Consider the following 25715-nt stretch of genomic DNA (forward strand, 5'->3'; position numbering starts at 1 on the left):
GGTATTTTGGGAAACTCACTAAGCTTTATGCTTACCGTGTTATGTGTTATGTGTTTTGTGTTTCAGGTACTTCTGAGGACCGCGGGAAGGCACCGGCGTAATTGTACACATCTATTCGAGATTACATTGAGGATTCTGGGAATTGACTTTTGTTGTGGATTTATGTTGACATTAAGACACTTACAATTTTCATGAAATTTAATATATGAGTTTTATATGTTCTAAAAATGAAAATTTTGGTTGAAAAAATTACGTCGTTACAGAAACCCTGATCCTTGTGTGCGAGATTTGAAGCTTTTTAGTGATATTTTGGTATTCTTGGTGGTGAAGGAAAGCCTTTGAAGTGGTGGTATTGCTCTCAAGCCTTTGGATCCAAATTATTCTCGTCTTTGTGCATCTTCAGGAGGTATAAAGTTCAATTCTTGATGATTCCTATGATAGATCTTGTTTAAGCTTAGGTATATGTTTTTTTGTCCCAAAATCTTGTTCTTTGTGAGTATTGAATACTCCAGAGCTTTTGAGTTGTCCTTTCAGACATTTTAGAGTGTTTAGTGTCATAAAAATGCAAGCTTGGAACTTGGTATTCTTCCATGCAAGAGTTATGGAGTTTTAGATGGTTGAATGAGTTAAAGTTTTGGTGTTGGGATCCTTGTAGCCATGCAAAGGCATAAAGATTGCAATTCTATGGCTTTAGATGTTTTATTAGGCTTGGATCTGAATTTTGGATGTGAAGTCTTAATGCATGAAGACCATTAGTTAGAGTTTGGACGATGTGAAGTCTTAATGCATGAAGACAATTAGTTAGAGTTTGGACGTTAGGGTATTACGTTGGGCATAATGCTCTGTATGTTGGGCTGTAGTGGGCTGATGCCATGTAACCCTCCTTCGTGAATCGATCTGTACACAGGGCGTAGCAGGGAGTATGATGGGCGTACACTCAGAAAACCCTTTTGGGCCATTTTTTGTCCTTGGTCCCTAGGGGTTATGGGGCCTTGACTAGTTAGGTCATGGATAGGAAGGGCAAAATGGTCTTTTGCCTTTAGATAGATAAAGAATGAATTAGACCTTCGTTTATGGATCAATCACGATCATTAATTAGGGTTATCATTGGGTTATGATTAGTGTGAGGAGTCGTGTTAGCAGCAGCTCGAGTGTGCAATTCAATTATCTTCAGTTAGAGGTGAGTCTTCTTACCACATTAGTGGGTCAAAGGCACCAAGGTCGGCACACTGTCTTGTATGTGTAGAATGTATGATATTGTATGATTATTACTGATGTGATTGTATGATATATGCATGGATCCAATTTGGGCTCGGAGTCATTATGGACTCGGGGTTGATACAGACCCGACACCGCTATTTGCTGTTATTTGGGGTTGATATGGACCCGGGGGTTGATACGGACCTGACACAGCCACGCATCATTATATTATGTGTATGATGTATGTTGTATTTTGAGGAAGTTCACTAAGCTTTGTCCTTACAAATATGTTTTTGGTTTCAGGTACCTCTGATACAAAAGGGAAGGGCCCGGCGTGATGACACAACATTCTCCCCATCATGATTTCTGCATTTATGATCTCTTTTACTCTGATGTTTTGTGATAGTTGTATTTTGGATGACTTTGAAATATATGATGTTTGGGATTGATGAACTTAAAAATGAAATTTTTACTTATGAATTTGGGTCGTTACACACCAAACTAGAACCCGACATGAACACAAATTCCTTCCTCCCAAAGGTGAAATCATACTCCTAGTTGAACTCAAAAGACATTGTGTCTATTTTTTCGTAGGTTTGTAACAACTTCTTTGCAAAACATATTATGCATAAACAATTGATTCCCTTCCACGTCCGCATGAATATCGATCCACCTACCAAAGCATAACGTTTAGAAGATATCATTGCATGTCGGTAGGTGATGTAATTTGGCAATGATATTGACATCAATGATAGATTTACACGACATAAAAGAAGCCTCAAAAGAGTCGTCATGCTAAATATTGAGCAAGTTAATTAATTTCAAAAATAAATTTTTATTAGGTACATCATTCCAAATTGTTATAGGCATTCCGGACCATAATGTTCTTCACATTCTAGACTGTTCTTTGTATTTCGTAATGTTCTTCGCATTCCAAAATGTGTTACTTCATTATGGAGAACTCAAAAGGACAACTAATGTCAACGAACAAGATCCTAAACTAGTTTTCTAAGTTACAGGGTCACTAACAACAAATAAGTAGCTTTCTAAAACTTTGGATACAAATTAATAATGAATTCTCTATATGTTCTTAACATTCTACTACTATGTTTTTGCAGTTAATACTCCATAAAAAACACATAAACAACTAAAGAAAGTAAGAACATACACATAAAATCTTAATATCGTAAGGATCACATGCCCTTTTTTTACTTCGTCAAACAAGTCCGAGATGATGTGTGTCTCGGTGTGCATTCCAGAATTCCATTAAGTAGGGGTCTAGTTAATCATCGAGAACCCATTTCTTAAAGGGTCGGGTCAGACTTGAATCCGGAGTGATCCGTTGTGGACCACTAGGTTATTTTGCCAATTTACCATAAAGTGGGTCATTTTCTTTAGATATATCAATTTGTGGTTAATTAATCAGTATCCAAAAAAAAAAAAAAAAAAACCTCAAGTTAATGCTCTTAAGTCTTAAAAAGGAAATGTTATCGTAATACATATGTAACTTACCCACGTTAAATTTTCCAATCAATGGTTCCGCAGCTTATATATTAACAGGCTAACAAGTTCTTGGTCTACTATCTTTTGGTACGTAATTTGCTTGTCAACATATCTTTAACTTAGAAAAATTCTCCCGCCAATCATATATGTATGTTTCATTTTTCCAGTTATAATCTGGAAACTACGACCAGCTTTCAGTTTACTAGTGGCCCTGAATTGAAGAGATGGATCTGTTTCACATATTCCTAAACATTGTTTCTGTTATTATATCGATCATCTCTTTCATCTTCATCTTGCCTGTACTTTCATTGCTCCGCATCTTGAAGTTTTGCACCCGATCTGTATACCAAGAAAACCTCACCGGAAAAGTTGTGCTTATTACAGGAGCTTCTTCTGGTATCGGCGAGGTAACCTATACAAATACATATGACTTTTTTCCTTTCAAATTACATCCGTAATTAATATATGAATTGATGATGGGTTTACACTATTGAAGCATTTGGCGTATGAGTATGCAAAACATGGAGCGAGTTTAGCGTTGGTTGCGAGAAGAGGGGAACTGCTAGAGGCAGTTGCCAGAAAAGCTAAGGAGCTGGGAGCGGCGGAGGCAATTGTTATCAAGGCCGATGTTTCGAAGCGTCAGGATTGCCAGAGATTTGTCAATGAAACGATTAACCGTTTCGGTAAATGTGAGTTTCGCCATCAATTCCTTTCGCATTGATTCTGTAAGTAGGATTCTGTTGCACTCACGTCTCATGGTAGCTATGGCATCCAAAAGTCATTTAAAGAAAATTTATTAGCCGACCTTTTTAGAAGAGCTTTTTTTTTATCTAACTAATCTATTATCAAAGAAAATGACATTCCAAGTTTTTTTTTGAGACATAGATGGTAATTTATGAATAAATTAGTTTGTTGTTTTAAAAAAAAATCTAACTAGATTTTTAGTTTTAATGGTAAATTTATTTTATACTCTTAAATAGTGATAATTCTTACAATACTCCCCCAAAACATATATTTATACGTTTTATGATTGATCTTTTATTAGGTAGTTTCGAACTCCATTTAGAGCAATACGACCATGTGGAAATATTTAGGGATTGGAACTACTATCCAAAATTAATTATACAATCACTTGAAATTTAAACATTTAAAATGAATTTGTTTATATTTCAATTTCATAAGTGGGGATCTGATAAAAATATAAAAATTAGTAAGAAGTGAATACAATTTTCGACCAGTCCATTCTATTATAGGCAAAAGTGTCAAATGAAATCTTTAGACGGGATCAATCTTTTGAATCATAATAATATTATATATAACATTTAATGATCATAAACATTTTGAATCATAATATTTTTTAATTACATCATTTTATTCAACATACAAATATATTTTATGTAATATATAAATAATTTTTATTATCTAACATTTATTTAAAGTACTTAAACTACAATGTATAATTAAATATTTTCTTTTTCTATTTATTTTATCTAGACTTATTTCAAGTATAAAATATCATTTTATCTACTTTTTTGTTTTTACATGATATATATATATATATATATATATATATATATATATATATATATATATATATATATATATATATATATATATATATATATATTATTGATGACCACCTTTTGCAATAGTGAACCTGGGTCCTTTTGGCGGAAATGGTCCCCTTATTATCGTTTAGTTTTTGTTTCCGTTTTGTTTTTGTATCTGGACATTTTATGTAAATATTTACATTCTTTTATACACGTGTTGATCATCGTTTGTTGTAATATAATTTGAGAGATTTACCTTTATTTTTCTTATACAAATCTATTTAATTTTACAAAAAATATGTTATTATAAAAATAATAATATGTTGTCACTTTGTTTTAAAAATATAATTATGTAGTATTGTGTTAAATGTAAAGTATGCTTCCGCTTTGGTTTCATAATACAAATTTGTTGTTGTCTTCCATTAAAAGTAAAATTTGGACAATCAATGAATTGTATTAACTTTAAAAATATTTACTGAAATAGAATAAATTAAATTAAATTTAGTCGATTTAGTTGGTTTGGTTAAAAGTTAAATTTGAATAACATGTGATTAAATTGAATTTTACTTTTTTATATTTCAATTAATATTTTTAAAGTCAATATAATTTATTGATTGTATGGATTTTATTTTTAATTAAAGACGACAACATACTTGTATTATAAAACCAAAGTGGAAATATACTTATGAAATTTTGCATGTTGATTAAATTTAGGTAAGGTTTATATAACAAAATGTATTGATAAATTAAATAAAATATATTTGCATGTTGATTAAAATTAATAAGTTCTGTTTTTTTATTTATATAAATATTATATTTTCTATGTTTTAGTTTTTTTTTTTTTTTGTCTTTTTATTTGATTTATGATAATTGATACAAAGTGTAAAAGACTTTTTAAAAATTTCACAAAATGGACCTAATGTGAAGTTTCAGAAAAAATCATATAAGGTCCTTATGCGAAATTTCAGAAAATTTCAAAAATAGCCTTTATAAGGACCTAACGTATCTCTCTAACCGACGTTAGTGATAAGGACAATTTGCGTGCAAAGTTTTCTTCAAAAAGATCATTCATGCAAAAAATGTTGTATAAGATATGTTTTGGAGAAAAATTTAAAACCAAAGGACCATTTGTTAAATTTTATCTTAATTATAAATATTTTGAATCATTTTATTTTTTAATATTATATTTTTCACAAAATTACAATCTTTTAAAATAAAATTTTGATATTTAAACAATCTTATTTTTGAAATTTTCTTTTGAAAAGTTAATAAAATAGAATTTACAAGAAATCTTTAAAAGATTTTTGATTTGGAGAACAAAATTTTGCATCTATTAGTTTTTATAAAAATTTGTATTCTTTTTTAAAAGAATATGACCCTTTCACAACAATATTCTTTTTTTGCAAACTCACTGAAATATTATGATGAAAAACCACTTAACTTTTCTTTGAAATTGGAGAAAAAACAATTTATCTTATATTTTATAAAACGAATATGTCATTAGTTTAAAGTGTGAACCCTTAAGAAAACTTATTTTTTTAAAAAAACGCATTCTCACTAATATAGTAAAGAGAAGATCACTTGAATTTTCACTACATATTGAGACCATAGTTACTAGGATCGCTTCCCCCAGCGTTTTCCGTTCCCGATCGGACGATCCAGTAACGGGACCAATTGCGATCCAATCGCTTCCTGGATCGCGACCCAATCGCAAAATCCACCGACCCTGAATTGCTTGAAATGTCGATCCTGCTACTGGATGGAACGCGATTTCAATCTACTAAATTCGTCGACCCATCAATTTCTGGAACGACAACCCATCAATTTCTGGAGCACGATGACAAAATTGCATATTAAACAAAGTAAAAACATCGGCAGGTGAGAATAACCCCGTCGACCCATTAATTTATATCACCCTATTTCATATTCACGATCCTGTTCTACATCTTCAAACATTCAGTCCTCTACTCCTCCATTCCTTAAGTTCTTTATTCTTCTTAGATTCTTTTTTGGAAAGATGGCATTTGGTAAAAATAATCTGGTTCTAGAGAGAGTTGATGTTACCTTGACTGATTCTGATAATGAAGATGGAATTCTACGCTATGCAGAAAGTTTTGAAGTTCCTCAACACTTTCTATAGATTATCGATCCTACATCGTACTACATTACATGGTACACCGTTCCACGTACCGAAATAGCGTTCCGGAGAAGACTACCCCCCCTCGTACCGAATTTTATAGATTAGCGATCCTCGGTCCCGTTTTCGTTCCACGTACCGGAACGATCCCGTTTCCGTGTAACTATGATTGAGACAAAGTCTTTTGGGGATTTTACAAAAATAAACATCTAAAAAAATAAATTCTTATGATTCACTTATTTTGTAAAAGTAAAATAAATAGTTATAATAAAATTTACATATCAACTAGAAGCATAAGAATAACCTACTATAAATTATAAGGTCGCATTTGTTGACTTTTGTTCATTCATTTTTTATGTCCTAAAACATGACACTGTATTTGTAGAAGCATAAGAATGATCTACTAAAAATGAACTGTGATCATTATAATTACATAAAACTCTATTTTCAACAGTGGATTGTCTTATAAACAATGCTGGGATCATAATACCTGGTCTTTTTGAAGACCAACGATGCATCACTGATTATGCTTCAATCATGGTACGTGTCATCTATATTATAATTGTTTATTTCATGGTGTTCTATTAGAAGAAGTTTCATCAACCTCTATATAGTTATTCGAGTCTCAATTTTTTAAAGACTCTTTTAGAAAGAAAATTTATCATCGAACATAACCTAACTTGACATCAAAGCCGGATTTTAGTATCTCTGAGGTACTCAACACATACTTCATCATGCGTGTTAGAGTATGATATTGTTCTAGACCCGATTTCATATATATATATATATATATATATATATATATATATATATATATATATATATATATATATATATATATATATATATATATATATATATATATATATATTGTAGTTTTCCTATTCTCCTCTAGAGCTTTTTGGAATGAAAGTCAATTACTCTACATATCTTACATGTAGAACTTAAATCAAAGAATAAATATATAATAACATGAACACCCAAAGACTATACATTTTCTATTATTTCTTAGGACGTAAACTTTTGGGGATCAGTTAATGCCACACATTTTGCACTTCCACATCTTAAAAAGAGAAAAGGGAGAATAGTTGTGGTCGGCTCTACCGGTGGATGGTTTAATGTGCCAACAATGAGTGTGTATAATGTAAGTATAAAGCTCAAGATTTCTTTTAATAAAGTGTATTTTTTTAATATTTTATTTATCTTCTTATGAAAATGGATTTTTTAGGCAAGTAAGGTAGCACAACAAAGCTTCTTTGAAACACTGCGAGTTGAGCTTGCTCCGGACATCGGGATAACAATGGTAACTCTTGGGACAGTCACTACACCGTTAGCTAATGATGATTTCTTAAATGAGGTAAATAATACTATGTGTCTATCAATTTGTTAATTATCATATGATGATTTGATCATTCCATGGTCCATTTTTATATTTATTAAATAGTTCAAATTTTAACCGACAATACAACTAAAATAGATAATCGGAGAGTGTTAGGATATGCGTTGAAACTATGAAATCAAGTTAATTACTAGTTTATACGTAGTTGGGTAAGAATATGTCATAAGGAAATTTGATTTTAGATGTCGTAATAATAATTATGAAAATAAACATACAAACACTATATATATATATATATATATATATATATATATATATATATATATATATATATATATATATATATATATATATATAGGGTGAGGTTCAATAGAGAACCATAATTAACCAAGGAATCAATCTTGAGCGTCGGAAATCATAACGATCAACTGCCAAGGAAATAGATGTACATTTTTACATTTGACGCGCACACACCGGATTATACCAAAAAATCCACCTTTTACAAAAAAATTCACCACTTTTTTTCGTTTAAATTTTTTTTAGGCCATGTTTTTTATAAATAAAAAAAAAAAAAAACCCGAATATACCGTTGTTTACGATTTTTCATTCTCTTTCCATAGAGATCCATGATGATATATAAAAAACGAACTTTTTTTTTCGAAAAAAACTCACTTCATTTTCTTTGATGAAAAAAGTTAAGGTCTATTTTTTATAGAAAAATATTAATAAATATATCAAAATTCATATTTTTTGTATTTTTTAAACATAGATTCATATTCATGTTAAAAAAAACGATATTTCAGTTCAGATTTACATTGTAAACCTCCTCAGATTTACAATGTGCATAATAATAAGTCAGATTCACAGTGTGAATCTGAACTGATCGGAGCTTTTTCACATTGTGAATGTTAAATTTTGAAATATTTATAATTTAGATTCACAGTGTGAATCTACACTGATCGAGGTTTTTTTTTTGTGAACCTTCTCAGATTCACAGTGTGCATAATAGTAATTCAGATTCACAATGTGAATCTGAACTGTTCGAGATTTTTCATATTGTGAATTAATATTTTTGGTATAATTAGCTTTTTTTTTATAAAAATAAATTTAAATATTGAAAAAACTAAGAAAATTAAGTGGGTTTTTTTCGAAAAAAAAAACCGTTTTTTATATATCATCATGGATCTCTATGGAAAGATGACGAAAAATCATGAACAACAGTATATTCGGGTTTTTTTCGATAAAAAACTTGACCTAAAAAAAAATTTTAATGAAAAAAGGAAGTGAGTTTTGTTATAATCCGGTACATGTGCGTCCATTATAAAATTTTACAACCTTTCATTTTGCCGTTGATCGCTTTAAATTCCGACGCTTTAGATTGGTTCATTGGTTCCTTGATTAATAATGGTTCTCTATTGAACTTTTCTATATATATATATATATATATATATATATATATATATATATATATATATATATATATATATATATATATGAAAACTGCATATATGACTTTAATTTTAAGCAATTGGTTCTTCTTCAATCACCTTATTGCTTTTTTTTTTAAATCACACTAATCATTTTGAATACATACATCCAAAAACTTATGAACATTCATTATCTTGATATTTTGTTTTGAGGGTTGTTTATAAAATAGCTTATTAGTTTTTCAAAATGTCAATAGATCTAAAAAAATATGTGGTAAATTAATAAATTCTTTTAAAAATAGCTTTTCATAAGTCTTAATTTTTTTTCTGTGAAAAGTGATATACTCTTTACTTTTCAAAAGGTTTTTGATTTATTCACCTAAACTAACTATAAGATAATCTAAACAATTTAAAAAATATTAACTTATAGCTAGGTATGAAGCGGTTCATGTCATATTGTCAGCATAACTTGAATCCATGTTAGGGCATTCATAATCCATTGAATTCTATAGAGTTTAATGGATTGACACATCATCTATTAAACATCTATACAACACCACTCACAACCTACTAAACACATATTCAATCCTAATCACCACTTTATTCTTTCTATTGAACCATTCATTTATCATTCAACTCTACTCCATGTCATCACCCACATTCCATTCAACTCATATTCAATCCTAGTCATCACCCTATTTAACTCTTATGCTACTTGCACACCAACCGGAACCAAAATTTTAAGAAAATATAAACTTTATTCAGTAATAACGCATAAATCCACCTTACAGCAACCATTACCAAAATTTTAAGTGGAGTATCATTAAATAGCCATTTTACATGACTATTTAATCAATAAAATTATTTTCTAACCTTACAGGTTTCGTAAAATAGTTTACATTATCTTTATTTTGATTTTGCAAAAATCGGGTTAGAGTTTAGTGAGAAAGTTATATTAATGCAATGTAGTTATCCTCCCTAATAAATAAAGGTATTTTTGCCACATGTCACATTCTCATTTATTTTGCCACATGTAATTTTATGGTTTTTTTAAATTAATTTTTACTCCACATGTCATTTTATGGTTTTTTTCATTTTATTAGATTTCAAATAGTATTTTAATGCAATAATAAATGCATATCAATTTAATTAATGAACTTTCCTTCTAATTTCAAAATTACTAAATTAAAGATTCATTAATTTTTTTATTTATTTATCTAAATTATTTGTTTAAATTTAAATAAAAAAACACTTTAATTTTTGTAATTCAATATTTTCTCATTTTTCTTATAAATACAAACTTTTCAAATGTTTAGAATTTGTATTTAGTTTTTGTTTTAAATAAACTCATGTAATACATGAGTCTCACACCTAGTTTTATAATATTTCCCATTAATGTTCATTTAGCGATACTCTCCCTCTAATTTTCGTCATTTTTTCTATTATCCCATCAAATTGCCATTATGAATGTTGTTATCTTTCTTAAATTAAAAAGTTGACTTTTTACCAAATGGCATTTTAACTACCTAATTATCTAATTTTATTTTTGAAGCCCTACTCCTACTAAACATTTTGAAAATACACGTCCAAATGTCAATAAACATGATATTATTTATTGGCAGGCAAATATACAATGGGTGCCAATATACCCAGTTGGAGATTGTGCCAAGGCAATCGTGAACAGTGTGAGGCGTGGAGATGAATACTTGACTGAGCCTCCATGGATGCGATCAGTCTTTTTGTGGGTAATGTTTTTTCCGGAGATATGGCATGCAGCCCGCCGCCTCCTGTTGGTGAATCGTCAGAAGGCTTCATCACAAAAGTGGAAATCATGCAATAATGGTTCACTTTAAACCCTGGATCATATACATGATTATACTCATCAAGTATATGGTATGAAAACCATTAAACAAATAAGAGAGCATCCAAATTAAACATCTCATTAATTAGTAATATTTTCGTTTCAAAACATTTTAAAAACCATATATGGATATGTGCATGTATGGAGATAATATATTGGTCATGATAAATTAAGGTAAATTTTGTACTTATGATTGTGTTTTTAATGATTGCAACGTGTATTTACACAAAATACACAAATATCGCAGATTTCTTAGGCCCCACAAATTAGAAAGGTGCTCAAACCTTGTTTGAAATTCAATATTAATGATTAAGTGATGCAGAGTTTATCAAACAACAAAAAATCTTTAAAAACAAAGCATCTTGTTTGTAACATGTCGCATACAGATGTCTGGTCAAAATTGTTTTGAAGAAGGATGGTTTCAACCAAACCCTTTCCGTATGAATACTCTTACTATTTATGTTATGTTTTTATTCAGACTATTTTTTATTACTTATTTTGTTTCGATGATTTTTGTTTTTCTTTTTTTTTTCTTTCAAACTATCCATTAGTATTTTTTATTATATTGTTTTTTTTAAAACTAATTATATTATTTCTAAGAATTATTTAATCAATCGGGCCTCTAACCTCACCCTCACCCAACGTTAGTCTCATCCTCGTCACAAGGAAAATTAGAATTATTTGTATTTTTGTGTTTTTGTTATTTTTTCTTTTTAATATTTTTATTAGATATTATTATTATTAAATTAAACAATAGTATTAAAAATTATTTTTTCAGAGCAAACTTAAATCGTGTTAACTTTTTATCTTTCTTTTTTCAGTTCGGATCATAATTGTTTTATAATTTACTGTAATTTCCATACCTATTACACACGGAAAATAAACAAAACTATAAAAATGGTCCATGTGGTATGCATTTTTTTAAGAAAAACGTCCAAACCCTTAAAAAAATTATTGGTGGTCATTTTGAACATCTTTCGTTACGTATTTGGTCCCTCGAAAAATTAAAAAGACTAAATTGTCCTGATATTTTTTTTTATGTTTTTTCTATTTAATTTAAAGTTTTTTTAAATTCAAATATCCCCCCCCCCCCCCCTCTTTCACACGCACTTGCAAATCATACACTAAAAACATTTTACGATTTGTAACTCAATAGTGTTGGGTTTTCAATCAGAACTAAATGGAAATCATTTATGGATTTTTTTCTCAACCATAACTCAAGAATTGAACCCCTTTTCCAAATTTGTTCATGGTCACCTCTATATACTTTGAGCTTCCCCTTGATATGCTATAATACACCAAGAACAAGGTAAACACAGAGATTGATTGTTGATTGTTGAAGTAAACCGACTAGATTATTCGGAGGTTTGTTGCATTCTCATCACTTCACAAACAACATTCCAAAGAGTATCTCATCTTCTGTACATCCTCCCATTTTAGCATCTCCCTTGCTACTTTTCCCTTTAAAATCTACAAATGCTCTCTAAACAAACCCATTTTCATCTCTAATTCTCAACTTAATCATAATCAAAATAAGAAGAAATCAAAGAACACACAACTAACCTCTCAACACCTTCTCATAATCATCAGGCTATTCACCAAGACTCTTCATAACCAACATGTTAGATACATTAGAAGTATCATGATCATCAAAGAGTAAAACAATATGGTGTATACAATCTCCATCTCAGTTAAAAAAATGTAATTTTCATCTGAAGATATAAGCAAATATGAAAGGAGATCTTGTGAAGACAATGTTTTTCATTCTACCAAACTCACTCCTCTTTGATAATCGCCATTAATTATTTCCTTACTGAACGCAATCCTTCCCAGTTCCTAACTTGCTCTTAATCGAGTTAGGCAGCAAAAATAGCACCAAATTCGATCCTCCTTCTTTTCTAATCGATCGCAATCTTTCCCTCTTTTCCCGAATTCCAAATCAGATAAGTGTTGGTGGGTTTTTCTTTTTGGAAGGGAAGTGGCTCGATGGTAGTTGGAATAGTGGTGTGAGTATTATGCAAAACATATAAATCCTATGTGTACATGCAACCCTAAAAATTGATCTATGTTTTCTCTATCTGAACATAAAACTTGAACAACAAAATAGAAACCCTAGAACACTAGCATATTTTTCGAAAAACACAAATAGGTTTATAAAAATCATAAATTGATTGTTATATAGTAATAAAAATCCAAATCCTTGTGTTGTTGAAGCCTTGAGAGCAAGCGTCACAAATGTCACGTCTCTAATGGTTCACACCTAACACTAGCAAAAGAAGATGATTGAGAAAGAGGAGAGATGAAGAATTTTTCGGCCTAACCCTATAAGGAATAGCATGACCGAAATTCTTAGGGTTGAGGTTGTATATATAGTGCAGTCGGGAAACCCTAGATAAGCCCTAATCCAAGATTATCTTAAACCGGGTAATTATCCACTTTCATGTTTATCCACCAGGGATTATTCTACAACCCCTTAGGCTACAAGAAACCGTCCAAGCCTAATGGAGAGTTCTAGATTGCCTCTTGCTCAACTATTAAACAATTGCACTTCAATCCATGCACTTTTAATTAATTCCTTTAATCCGAAAATTAATTCCAATTAATTTCTTATTAAATATTAATTAAATATTAATATTTATAATTAATATATTATTTTCATAATATATTAACAAATCATTTATTTCAATTTATTAATCAAATAATAAATCAAAACTCTCTCTCCAAAAATCATCTTGTCTAGTTGCTAGTCTTGAGGGCAACACAAAAGGATTGTGCTACTATCAATTCAAGTATATATCAATTATAGTTGTGGGCTTAGACACCTAATCCAACAGTTGGTGGGTTTGGGTTGAAGGGGGGAAGAACAAGGGGAAGGGAGTGTGTTTTGTGTGTATATATGTTCTTGTGTGTGTGTGTGTGTGTGTGTCTATATATATATATATATATATATATATATATATATATATATATATATATATATATAAGAGAGAGAGAGAGAGGTAGGGTGGGCATGTGGGTCCTTATCTTTATTTAATATATATAAATACTTATAAAAAGAAAAAATGGAAAATAAATATAATAAGGCAATTTAGTCATTTTAATTTTCAGAGAGACCAAACCTACATACAAACATGCTCAAAAAGACCACCGATCTAAAACTTTTATGGTTTATACCATTTTTCAGAAAAAAAAAAATGCATACCATAAGGACCATTTTTGTAGTTTTGTCAAAAAAATATGTTGTCATTGTCTATGTTTTTTATTTTACTTATTTTCTCAAGATTAATTATAGAAAAAATTGCAAGTTTGGTCCCTATGGTATTTCAAAAATTGGATGATTTTTTCAAAATGTTTTGGAGTTGCACCACTGGTCCAAAAGTTTCATTTGTTGTGAATTTGTTCTGGATTATTTGAAAACATTTAAAATGACGAATTTACCCTTTTGATTTCGTTTTTTAATTTTCTTTACAACAATTAAAAAATACATCTCTCTCTCTCTCTCTCTCTCTCTCTCTCTCTCTATATATATATATATATATATATATATATATATATATATATATATATATATATATATATATATATATATATATATAGGGTTAGGTTATAATGTGGATGAACAACTATTGTGCGGACGTGTGGATAATTCAATTTTATGAAAATTACTAAGAGAATATGCTGTTTAGTAATGTGAGTACGTTCAATCTCACAGAACTATTGTTATTTTAATGGATTCTCACTAATTCTAATATATATATATATATATATATATATATATATATATATATATATATATATATATATATAGGGTTAGGTTATAATGTGGATGAACAACTATTGTGCGGACGTGTGGATAATTCTATTTTATGAAAATTACTAAGAGAATATGTTGTTTAGTAATGTGAATACGTTCAATCTCACAGAACTATTGTTATTTTAATGGATTCTCACTAATTCTAATTCATTTTTGTTATCATGCATCGTTTTTCATTTATTTTCATTCTTACAGAATACGACTCAATAAACATCCTGATAACATTCTGACAGAATGAGAATGATTAATAAAAGTCTATAATAACCTTATAGACGATTTAATTAGTAAAAATGCGTAATAATTACAATAATTATATAAGATTGAACGTATTCATATTATCAAACAACATATTTTCTTTGTCATTCTCACAGAATAGCATTGTCCACACGTCCGCACAATAGATGTCAATCCACATTTGAACCTAGCTCTATATATATATATATATATATATATATATATATATATATATATATATATATATATATATATATATATATGTTTGAGAAACACTCAAGAACATTTTCCATCACCACCATCGTTCGACCACTGTCTGCCATCACTACATTCCGTCACCACCACCGTCTGTCACCTCAATCTCCACCTAAACTTTTTATGCCACTTCATCTCCACCAAAAAAATCATCCCAGAAACAAAAGCCATACACAAAATCTAGTTTTCTGCTTGAGTTCACCCCTATCTGATGAATACATACATAAAATTATATCTGATGAATACACACAAAATCAGATCAAATGTACACGCATACACACACAAAACCAGATGAACACACACTAAATCTGATGAGCATACACACACGAAATCAGATGAACACACACAAAAACACACACACACACACACGAAATCCGATATGAACACACACACACACACATATACACGAAATTAGATGACAAAATCAGATACATGAAATTATATGAAATCAAATGACGATTTTCTGGGTTTCCTTTCTTAGATCTTACATTGACGCCGAATTTCATGGGTTTCCTCTCCAACACACACACACACACATACATCAAATCAGATGAAGATTTTCTGAGTTTGTTAAAAAAATGATTTTTTGGGCTTGTTCAAGAACTATCATTGTTGACCATCCCTCGTGTAACATCCCCCTCCGGCACGTATCACAATATTGTCCGCTTTGGGCCACTCGGCACGAGGACTTCCCAGGGGGTCACCCATCCTGGTACTACTCCCGCCCGAGCATGCTTAACTGCAGAATTCTTATGGGATCTGTTGCCCTCACGGCTTTAAAACGCGTTGTGACAAGGAATGTATCCACACCCCTTATAAGGAAATGTTTCGTTCTCCTTCCAAGCCGATGTAGGATCAGGTGCAACCCACCTTCACCCCCCATTATAGGGTTTGACGTCCCCGTCGAACACATCAACCCGTGCCCCAGCTCTGATACCATTTATATTTTTGGGGATATGAAGCTATAAGAATATGTATTGTACAAGTCTCAAAGTAATGGAGAGAGAGGGAGAGAGAGAGAGAGAGAGAGAGAGAGAGAGAGAGAGAGGTAATAGGATGTGGGCCCCATTTTATAATTAATAAAACATTAAATTAAATAGAAAAAAACATATATATATATATATATATATATATAGAGAGAGAGAGAGAGAGTAAATTACACGAATGGTCCCTATGGTTTAGGATAATTTGCGCGTTTGGTCCCTAACTTATTGTTTTAACTCGGAAGGTCCTACAGTTTGTTTTTGTTACGCGTTTGGTCCCTGTCTTACCTAAAAAGACTATTTTTGCCCTTGATTTTTTAATTTATTTAAATAAACACACCCTAACCCCACCCCCCTCACCTCACCTTACCTACCCTACCATTTTCCCTATTTAAATAATACTCTTTTTAGGTAAGACAGGGACCAAGCGCGTAACAAAAACAAATAGTAGGGACCTTCCGAGTTAAAAAAATAAGTTAGGACCAAGCGCGCAAATTACCCCAAACCATAGGGACCATTCGTGTAATTTACTCACACACACACACACACACACACACACATATATATATATATATATATATATATATATATATATATATATATATATATATATATATATAAGAGGGCAATTTAGTCATTTCAATTTTTGGAGGGACCATTTCTACATAGAAACATGGCAAAAATGATCATGAAGCCAAAAAAATCGACGTTTGAAGTAAACCTCAGAAAAATGCATACCACAGGGGCCATTTTTGCAGTTTTGTCTTATAATAACAATAACAACAAGAACAACAACAATAATAATAATAATAACACCAAACTGCAAAAATGGTCTCTGTGGTATGCATTTTTTCCGAGGTTTAATCCAAACCTCAACTTTTTAGGCTTTGTGGTCCTTTTTGCCATGTTTCCATGTGGTTTTAGTCCTTCTGAAAACTGAAATTACTGTAATACCTTTAAATATTTATTTTTTATTTTTCTTTTTATCTTTATCTACTTAAATAACTAAAAAATAAAAAATAAAACCCTCTCTCTCACACACACATATGAGCATTGTTCAATGACCTACGAACACAACAAATGCATACACACACAATGGTTTGTTCTTAGTTCGTAACTACAAATCTAAAACGAAACTATAATCCAGAAATCAGAGGAGGATCTGATCAAGCTTTTCATCAGACTTCTGAACAAAAGCACCAAATTCTGAAAGAAGTAATTTTGAACTGAGTGTTCCAGATCTTCATCGCTTGAGTAAAGCTCTTTCAACCTATCCCATATCTCCTTCGCTGTATCACAAGCACTTACCAGACGAAACGTGTCTGGAGGAAGAGCGAACCTGATTATTCCCATTGCCTTGACGTTACTTATCAGCTTATCTTTTTCATCTTGAGGAATATCTTTAACGTCAACAAGAAGATCATTGTATTCGGCTTGAGTCTTAATGATCCTCCTTGTAGCAGTGTGAGTAAACGTCTGTTGGGTCATGGCTTCCCATATTAAGGTGCCATGATCTTCAAGGCCAAGAACGTAATCTTCGAAGTGCAACACCCAGACCTCATAATCCTGCGGAAAAAGGATTGGGATTCTGGTAGTGGATACGATGTTGTTAGACAGATTGAAGGAAAGAGTATGAGGATCTTCTGGTTGCATGATGTTGATTCACAAAAATCTGATATGTAAAACAATAATCGAGTCTAAGGCAAAATAAGGACCCAGATCCAACGTCTACAATCGATGAAAATGATGAAGACGACAAGAACAGATCCACCAAAAACGTAAAACCCTAATAAAACTCGACAGAAGAATTGTGTATGAGTTACACAATCTCATGCTCTGATACCAATTGATGAAACAATAACTATTAGATTGATAGATTCAGTAACAGTAAAGTGAATCAAAACAATAAGAACAATGATCGAATGTGTGCCGAATGCTTTATAATCAATACCTTAGAAGAGTTCAATTAGAACTTTTCTGTAAATACAATGTAAGGCAATATTGAACGATTAACCCTAGAACGATACATGCATGCACTATTTATAGTCTAACGGATGGACAGGGCCAATCCGTTAATAATAAAGACTAATTACATACATAGTAAATTTGACACAACACATTAAATGACCCAACAAAAGTGAAATCTTTTGATGTTGAATTTGAAGATGATGTTATTCAGGAACAAGCTCAAGCTCAACCTGAAGATGATGTTGAATTTGAAGATCAAGTAGATGATGTTATTTAGGAACAAGCCCAAGCTCAACCTGAAGATGATGTTGAATTTGAAGATCAAGTAAATGATGTTATTCAGGAACAAGCTCAAGCTCAACCTGAAGATGATATTGAAGTTCAAGCTGAAGTACAAGTTCAAGTTGAAGATGATAACCAACTTGCAGTTCAAGATCAAGTGGAAGAGATTATGCAGGAAGTGCCAGCTTTTCAAGTTGTAGTGGGACAGAGGGCAAGGAAACCTTCAGAAAGAATTACAAAACTTAAGATAAGAAAGAAGTGGGAGGGGAAACAGGGAAGCAGTGGTGGCAATCCGTATGAGTTGGAATAGCTTTTGGCTTCTTGGACTGTTGTTAATATTTTGGCATCTTTGACTGGCATCTTTTAACTTTGGAATCTTTTGGCACATCTTTTGAAATCTAGTTGGAATAGCTTAAATGCATGTTTAAGTGTGTAGTGTTTAAATTTTTGCACATCTTTTGGTTGTAATGAATGTATAACTGTGTTATGTATAACTTTTGACACATCTTTTGAAATCAATGTTCCTTAGAATCTTTTACCATCTATATTCTAATACCATTTGTAATGTTTATAATTTATTACCATCTTTTATAATACTAAGTGTAGTCATAATTCCATTATAATGTTTGTATAACTCCATTCCAATGTTTGTACAATTCCATTCCAATCGTCCAATGTAACATTTTTCATTCAAAACATCAGAAATGATACATAATTTAGCCATTTGTAATGTTTATAATTTATTATCATCTTTTATAATTCCAAATTAATCACAATTCCATTACAATGTTTGTATAATTCCATTACAATGTTTGTACAATTCCATTACAATCATCCAATGTAACCTTTTTCATTCAAAACATCAGAAAGGATACATAATTTAGTCATACTGCATCATAAATTACATAATTTAAAACAAAATTTTGACATACAAGAGAAACAACACAATCAATGCAAGTCTATGAGTAAACAATTTCCAATTGACTTTGTCCGATTCTTGTTTATTGTTGTTCTTCTCTTGTTCGATATTCATCCTGCATATGTTGATTTCATTCTCCAAGGTAAAAAAATTTCAAAGTAAGATTGCAGCTTTCTTCTGGTTTCATCATGTAATGTCGTCTTCCATCTTTCATCCATTCATCCTCATCCAACCATTGCCAAAATTTACAACTTGAACTTTTTCCATTCTTCAATAAATCTATAAAAACATGTTAAATTGAAGGATGAAGAATAAGTAAAAAAAATTCAAAAAAAAAAAAATGATTTACCGGTGAGTTTGACAAACTCTGAATTTCCTCTCAGGATTGTCGGGCGTTCTTGATGTCTTCACACGAGATGGCAAGTCGCAATCACATGGATGATCCGGTTGCAATTCGTCTTGTCGTTTGGATGAAAAAGATGAGGAAGAAGATGCCATCGATCGATCTAGGGTTTTATTTAATAAGTAGTCGTATCTCACCCTTCTTATAATGTAAACCATGACAAATACATACAATGCCACGTAGGTGATGAGTACTACAACGTAGAAGCCACGTAGATGCCACATCAGCCAAAACCTACGTTAGCCGGTAATGTTCGTTATTTGTGAATGGCTGAAACAAATTAGTTGGGTAAATGAGTACAAAAAAAACAATATTACCCCTATGTGAACATACGAAATACTTAGTTACCTTAATAAATCAAATTCCCGAAAGTCATGAGTCGAATTCTTTTAGAAAATACCAATTTTTACTTTTGAAATATCAGTACAAGTTTGTCAAAGCTTGAAAGTTGGAACTCACATTGACTTAACCGTGTGTTGGTTTATTATGATTGAATTGAGTTATACAATAATTGAATGCATGATTACATTTCATTATACATTGGTTTATTCGAAATAATAAAACGTATCATTCAGATATGTTGTTTTAATGTATAAGTAGAAAGATTACATAGAACTAAATTGATTAATAAAGGCATGTTATTTTATAAAGATAATGGTATACCATTAAATAAATAGCATATTCGCATGTTTCATTCATTTAAAAAATATGTTGTGTATGTTAAATGGTCAAAAACAAATATTTAGTTATTTATCATATAAAAGAAATTGTCTACAAAACGAAAAAGAAATAATCATCAAATATGGTTATAATAAATAAATAGTTATTTACTAAAATAAAAAATAATTTAATTGAAGTCGTGATTTTTTTTTTCAATAGTATTAAAGGTTATTTTAATAAAAGTAACTACTAATTGCAAATGTATCATTTCATTCCTTGCATCAAATGGATCAATAAGGGGAAACATTCTCGGGAAAAGATATCACAAAAATGTGATTGAATTTTCAATTCCATTCATTTGTAACAAACAAATGGGACTTTTTTTCATTTTATTTTTCTCCGATTAACCAAACACTACCTATTTGTTATAACATACTAGACTAGGCAGAATTGTTGTTAGATGATAATAAGGATGAGGTCATTATAAGAGATTGAGAGTGAGTCTATGTCCCATTTTATTTAATGGAAAAGATAATCATATTTTCCCCTACAGATCATGTCAAACAGATTACAAAGTTGTATGTCATGTTTTGTTGTACAACCCAATTACAAACACAACAAGCACAAGTGCACAAAGGAGATCACGACTTCATGAGTGCCTTAAACACACAAGGATCATCATACCAATCAACCAAACTTTAAGCCATAATAAAACAACACACAAATTTCACGGTTTTCAATTTAGAAATGTTGATATTGCATTACAAAATCCACTTTAGGGTTGCTAAAATCAGAAGAAAATGACATTCACCACCCATTGATATCGGGATTATTCATCTTGAAAAGAAGCAAAATATGGAGTGACAAATGGTTTAGGATTTAAGGGACGCCCCACCTTTTGCAAGATCCTGCAATGCCTTTGAGATTTGATCCTCCGACATCCCTTCCAAACGAATACCCCTCTCAACTCCCATATCTGTACACACACCAAAAAAAAAAATCAAAATCAAAATCTTTTCATGACAAGTGAAATTGGAAATGTTCATTCATAAATATAAATTTTGTAATTTTCACATGGTAGATTTTTCAAAGTAAAATGATGTAATAAGAAGCAAGAAAAGTAGGATGCTATAATAAACAACATGTTGAAATCACATTGCTAAAGAACGTGTAACAAAGATTTAAAGAGCTTAATTGGCACATTTGCAGTCCAACTAGATAATTTCATTGTCTGTGTTAAATTTTAACAACTGTGGTGTGTAAATAAGAATAAAAATGTAGCTTAATTGAGATGATAAATGTGAAGGGGAACTAGAGAAGATAACCAATGATTTGCTCGTGTGCATATGATGCTCACGAAAAGGATGAAAATAATTGTGGACAATGCATAAGAAGAAAAGATGATTGCTTTCAACTGTAGGGAGTAAAAGCTTCTTTTCAGCTTTTACATGGATAGAAGAAGAGAGAAACACAAAAGTATATAACAGATCTATTCATATCTACTTTCTTTGAATTCTCTCTTCTGAGTTTGATCAAGTAAAACCCAGAATAGTTGAAAATGTAAACTAAGGAAAATCAAAATGGAAATCTGATTTTGGATGTCAAACCTCAAAACTTCAGAATGCAACTAATGTGTATTTACTTACACAAAGGAAAACCCTGTCCTAATTAATAATCTACTCTGTTACTATTACCAAAAGTTTCCCCAAAAGTTATAGAATTTGTTTGATTATCGTATTTCAATAGCTCATTTTTTCTGGAAAACGGAGTCGAAAATCAACACCACTATTGAGACATATATATAGATCCTCGAATTGAAGCAGAAAGCAGATATATCAATAAGGCGTTTTAGTTGAAACTTAACAGCCAAATATATAATTTATTGAAGTAATACGAAGGGGATTCTCTCACCGTATCTCGCCCACAGCTGAGGCTCGGTGCCGCTGCACTCGCGGATCAGTATAGGCAACTTAGGGTTTGCTTTCTTCAATTCCTTGTAATTCTTCTCAACAAACGCCCTGTCACAATTAACAAAATTAAGTTCAGTAAAATGGATGTGGATAGACGAAAGAGCAAAACGATGCAGTAGAAATTCCATGAAATCTTAGATCGAGGAAGCGATGTTATTTTGATGATACCTTGTGGAAGAACTGGCAGGTGAAGTTTGACAAAAGAGAACTCGGAGCTCTTTCAGATTCTTGGATAATTGTCCGATCCATGCCATTTTCAATCTCCGGTTTAACTGGAAACAGTGGTGGCGTCGCAAGAGCTTTCCGATTTGCCAAATGGTGGCTTCGACGATGAAGAAACACCCTTCTTTTGCCTTTTATTATCGTTCATCAAATACAATAATTTAAAAAATAAATAAATAAAGAGAGTCTTATTAATAAAGGGTTGAGTAAACTTGAGAAAATGATTCATTTTGGTAGTCATTTTCTTTAATCGTGTTTTGATAAATATATTTTTTTTGCAAGAAAAAAAATATTTGAATGGTAGAGTTTTATTGTGGCTTTTGTCTATTTCAAAGTCATATCGGACTATTTTATCATAATATATTTTTTAAAAATTATTTCGCTCACACAATCTTCCTCGACCTATTAGTTGTTCCACAACACCAACTAATATATATTTACAACACCAGGAATATATATCTCATTGGTTCATGTTTTTACCTTTAACGTATCATTGTTATCCTCTCCATTGTTTATCTAGTGATCAGGACATAGACAATCATCAAAGCTTGCACAAAACTCTTTTACTTCACCACAATTACTTGAATCTAGTTCGTTATTTTACATATTGTCATTGTAATTCATTGCTAAGAGTGTATTTACAAGCAATGTGTTTCCATAGCAAGATAATATTCTCCGCCCATGGTTTTTGGTAAGTAGGCATATGTAACCTTCTTCACATACACATTTGATAATCATAACCTATAGGCCTTTTACTGATACAGCTATAAGGGTTTTGGCCTTGAAGATGAAGGCATAGAGGATAGGCTAAAAGTATTTAGGACCCTTATGATGTCTAGAAAACCAATGAGAAAATATTTTATATGTGGATTCAAGTGTCATAATCTTTTATATTGAATGGAAATTTTTATAATAAATACTTTGATAAATATTTGTTGTAAATGGAGGATTTTCAATGCTTTAATATATTCAGTGGAGCCTTGTGTTAAGTTATCGGATAAAAGAGGTGAAACCATAAAAAAGTAATTTCAAATCGTCTATAGAAGTTGATTGATAAAATTTGACTTGTCTGATGCGGTTTAGTTTCATTACTTGAATTAACTTCGATTTGGAAGATTGGGTCCAAATAATAATATGCTAAGTACAATTAGAAAAAAATGGTTAGGTCGTTAATAAAAACCACTGTGTATATGGGTAGTTGTGTTTCGAACTAATAGGAACATCTTTGGAGAAAACTGGTCCCGAATTATTTAACATTTATCATTATGGTCTATTTATTTCGATAACTCTAACCAAAACTCTCTCAAACTTAAAGCCTTAAAACCACTAGTAAATAAGTACCATTAGGTTGAACAACGTGGTCGTGATTGTGCCTGGTCCACCTAGGCTCCATCTCAACACCGACTCGAACTTATTATTCTTTGTAGGCATTAGGAAGTGGTGTTCATGGCAAGTTCTTCGGGCAACATTAAATTAAAAGAAGGAAAATGTGGAGAGAAAAAGAAATTGCATGAACAACAACAAATTGCATGAACATGTCGCTCACACCATACTATAGTCAGATCCACATTGGAGTTTGGGCAGCCCGGGATGCCCCTCAAATTTTGTCTAGTAGTGTAAATTTTTTCAAAAATTTTTGTTTTATGTTGCATTGTTACCCCAGAAAAAAATTGGGCTACCTTAAAAAAAATTAGGTTATTTCTAAATTATAAATCCAAATACAAAATAGTCCAAAATAAGTGGTCCAAACATTTTAAGTCCAATACATAAACTAGTTTAATGAAACAAAGAGGTAGAAACCTAATTTTATTAATTTGCAAACAAAACGAAAGAAGCAATTCAACAAATCGACGTGTTCTGGTCAACTGGTCCTTCGTCGTATCCACTCCCTTGCGCAATAAACACTGCTGCCTTGCCTTCTGCCGGCGATTTGTTGTTGTCGACAGCTTTTTTCAGCGAACTCCTCCGGTGGACAGTGGTGAGTGGTCAAGGTGCACAATGAAACAAGTAAGTAAACAAGGAAATCTATGAAGAAATGGCCTAATTGGTGATTAAAAAATTGAAGTTGATGGGTTTTATGCAAAACAAATAAACTTTTAAGTGTCCATGCAACCCTAATAAAGATCTATGTTTTCTCTAATTGAATCTATAACTATGAACATCAAATAATCGAAATTTAGAAAGAAAGAAGGAAAACATACATTTTGATCATTTGGAAGCAAGCACCACAAATGTCGTGCATCTGGTGGTTCACACCCAAGCTAGCAAGAAGGATGTTGAGGAGAGAGGAGGGAGGATGGATTTTCGGCCTAAGCTCTCTAAGGGTTTTTTTGCCGAAAATATGAAGGTCTAAGGGCCTTTATATAGGGCAATAAGGAAACCTGGATAACCCTAAAACCAATATAATAATATTATATTTGTTTTGTAATTATTCAGCTTCCTAATTATCCTCCAAGGATAATTCTAGACTCCCAAATGACCTTTAAAATCGGCCATCCCTTGATGAAAGGTTCTGGAGCCTTTTGCTCAACTATTTAATAATTGCATTTTTAGTCCATGCACTTTTAATTAATTTTATTAATCCCAAAATTAATTTCAATTAATTTCTGATTAATTTTTAATTAAATATTACTATTTCTAATTAATATACTATTTACATAATATATTAATAAACTATTTATTTCAATTTATCAATCAAATAATAAATTAACCTCCCTCTCCAAAAATCATCATGTCCAATTGCTAGGTTTGAGGGCAACCTAAAAGGACTGTGTTGCTATCAATTCAAGTTTATACCAATTATAGTTATGGGCTTAGACACCTAATCCAACAGTCTCCCACTTGGAAAAGTCTGTAACTATAACTGCTAGTATAACTTCTAAACTAATCAGCAAATTGTAGCTTCCAAAGTCGTTGTCGAACTCTGACCCAGTCAGATATGTGTCCTATGATAAGTGATCATATAATCCCATGTTCTACAATATATCA

The 25715-nt window shown here is 31.2% G+C and overlaps 2 protein-coding genes across 2 annotated transcripts; one reads left to right on the forward strand and one right to left on the reverse strand.

Annotated features, from left to right (window-relative positions):
- The first annotated feature begins 2799 nt into the window (after positions 1-2799).
- LOC145104774 (11-beta-hydroxysteroid dehydrogenase-like 4A) lies at positions 2800-11177 on the forward strand. Its single transcript, XM_079041965.1, has 6 exons — positions 2800-3110; positions 3200-3392; positions 6845-6930; positions 7403-7534; positions 7619-7747; positions 10779-11177. Exons 1-6 carry the CDS (start codon positions 2928-2930, stop codon positions 11007-11009), a joined length of 954 nt encoding a protein of 317 aa, XP_078898091.1. The 5' UTR covers positions 2800-2927; the 3' UTR covers positions 11010-11177.
- A 10036-nt stretch (positions 11178-21213) lies between these two features.
- LOC145130576 (NADH-ubiquinone oxidoreductase B8 subunit) lies at positions 21214-22882 on the reverse strand. Its single transcript, XM_079065371.1, has 3 exons — positions 22674-22882; positions 22447-22553; positions 21214-21511 (listed from the first exon to the last, which is right to left on the reverse strand). Exons 1-3 carry the CDS (start codon positions 22757-22759, stop codon positions 21408-21410), a joined length of 297 nt encoding a protein of 98 aa, XP_078921497.1. The 5' UTR covers positions 22760-22882; the 3' UTR covers positions 21214-21407.
- Between the last annotated feature and the right edge of the window lie 2833 nt (positions 22883-25715).

The sequence above is a fragment of the Lactuca virosa genome, chromosome 1, assembly GCF_052849685.1.
Source record: "Lactuca virosa cultivar CGN04683 chromosome 1, Lactuca_virosa_CGN04683_v6, whole genome shotgun sequence".
Taxonomy (NCBI): Eukaryota; Viridiplantae; Streptophyta; class Magnoliopsida; order Asterales; family Asteraceae; genus Lactuca; species Lactuca virosa.

Coding starts and splice junctions, on each gene's coding strand:
- LOC145104774 (XM_079041965.1), top strand. CDS start 2,928: ATGGATCTGTTTCACATATTCCTAAACATTGTTTCTGTTATTATATCG. Junction 6,931..7,402: donor CTGATTATGCTTCAATCATG/GTACGTGTCATC, acceptor ATTATTTCTTAG/GACGTAAACTTTTGGGGATC. Junction 7,748..10,778: donor ATGATGATTTCTTAAATGAG/GTAAATAATACT, acceptor ATTTATTGGCAG/GCAAATATACAATGGGTGCC.
- LOC145130576 (XM_079065371.1), bottom strand. CDS start 22,759: ATGGCATGGATCGGACAATTATCCAAGAATCTGAAAGAGCTCCGAGTT. Junction 22,554..22,673: donor CCTGCCAGTTCTTCCACAAG/GTATCATCAAAA, acceptor TAATTGTGACAG/GGCGTTTGTTGAGAAGAATT. Junction 21,512..22,446: donor TCAGCTGTGGGCGAGATACG/GTGAGAGAATCC, acceptor GTGTGTGTACAG/ATATGGGAGTTGAGAGGGGT.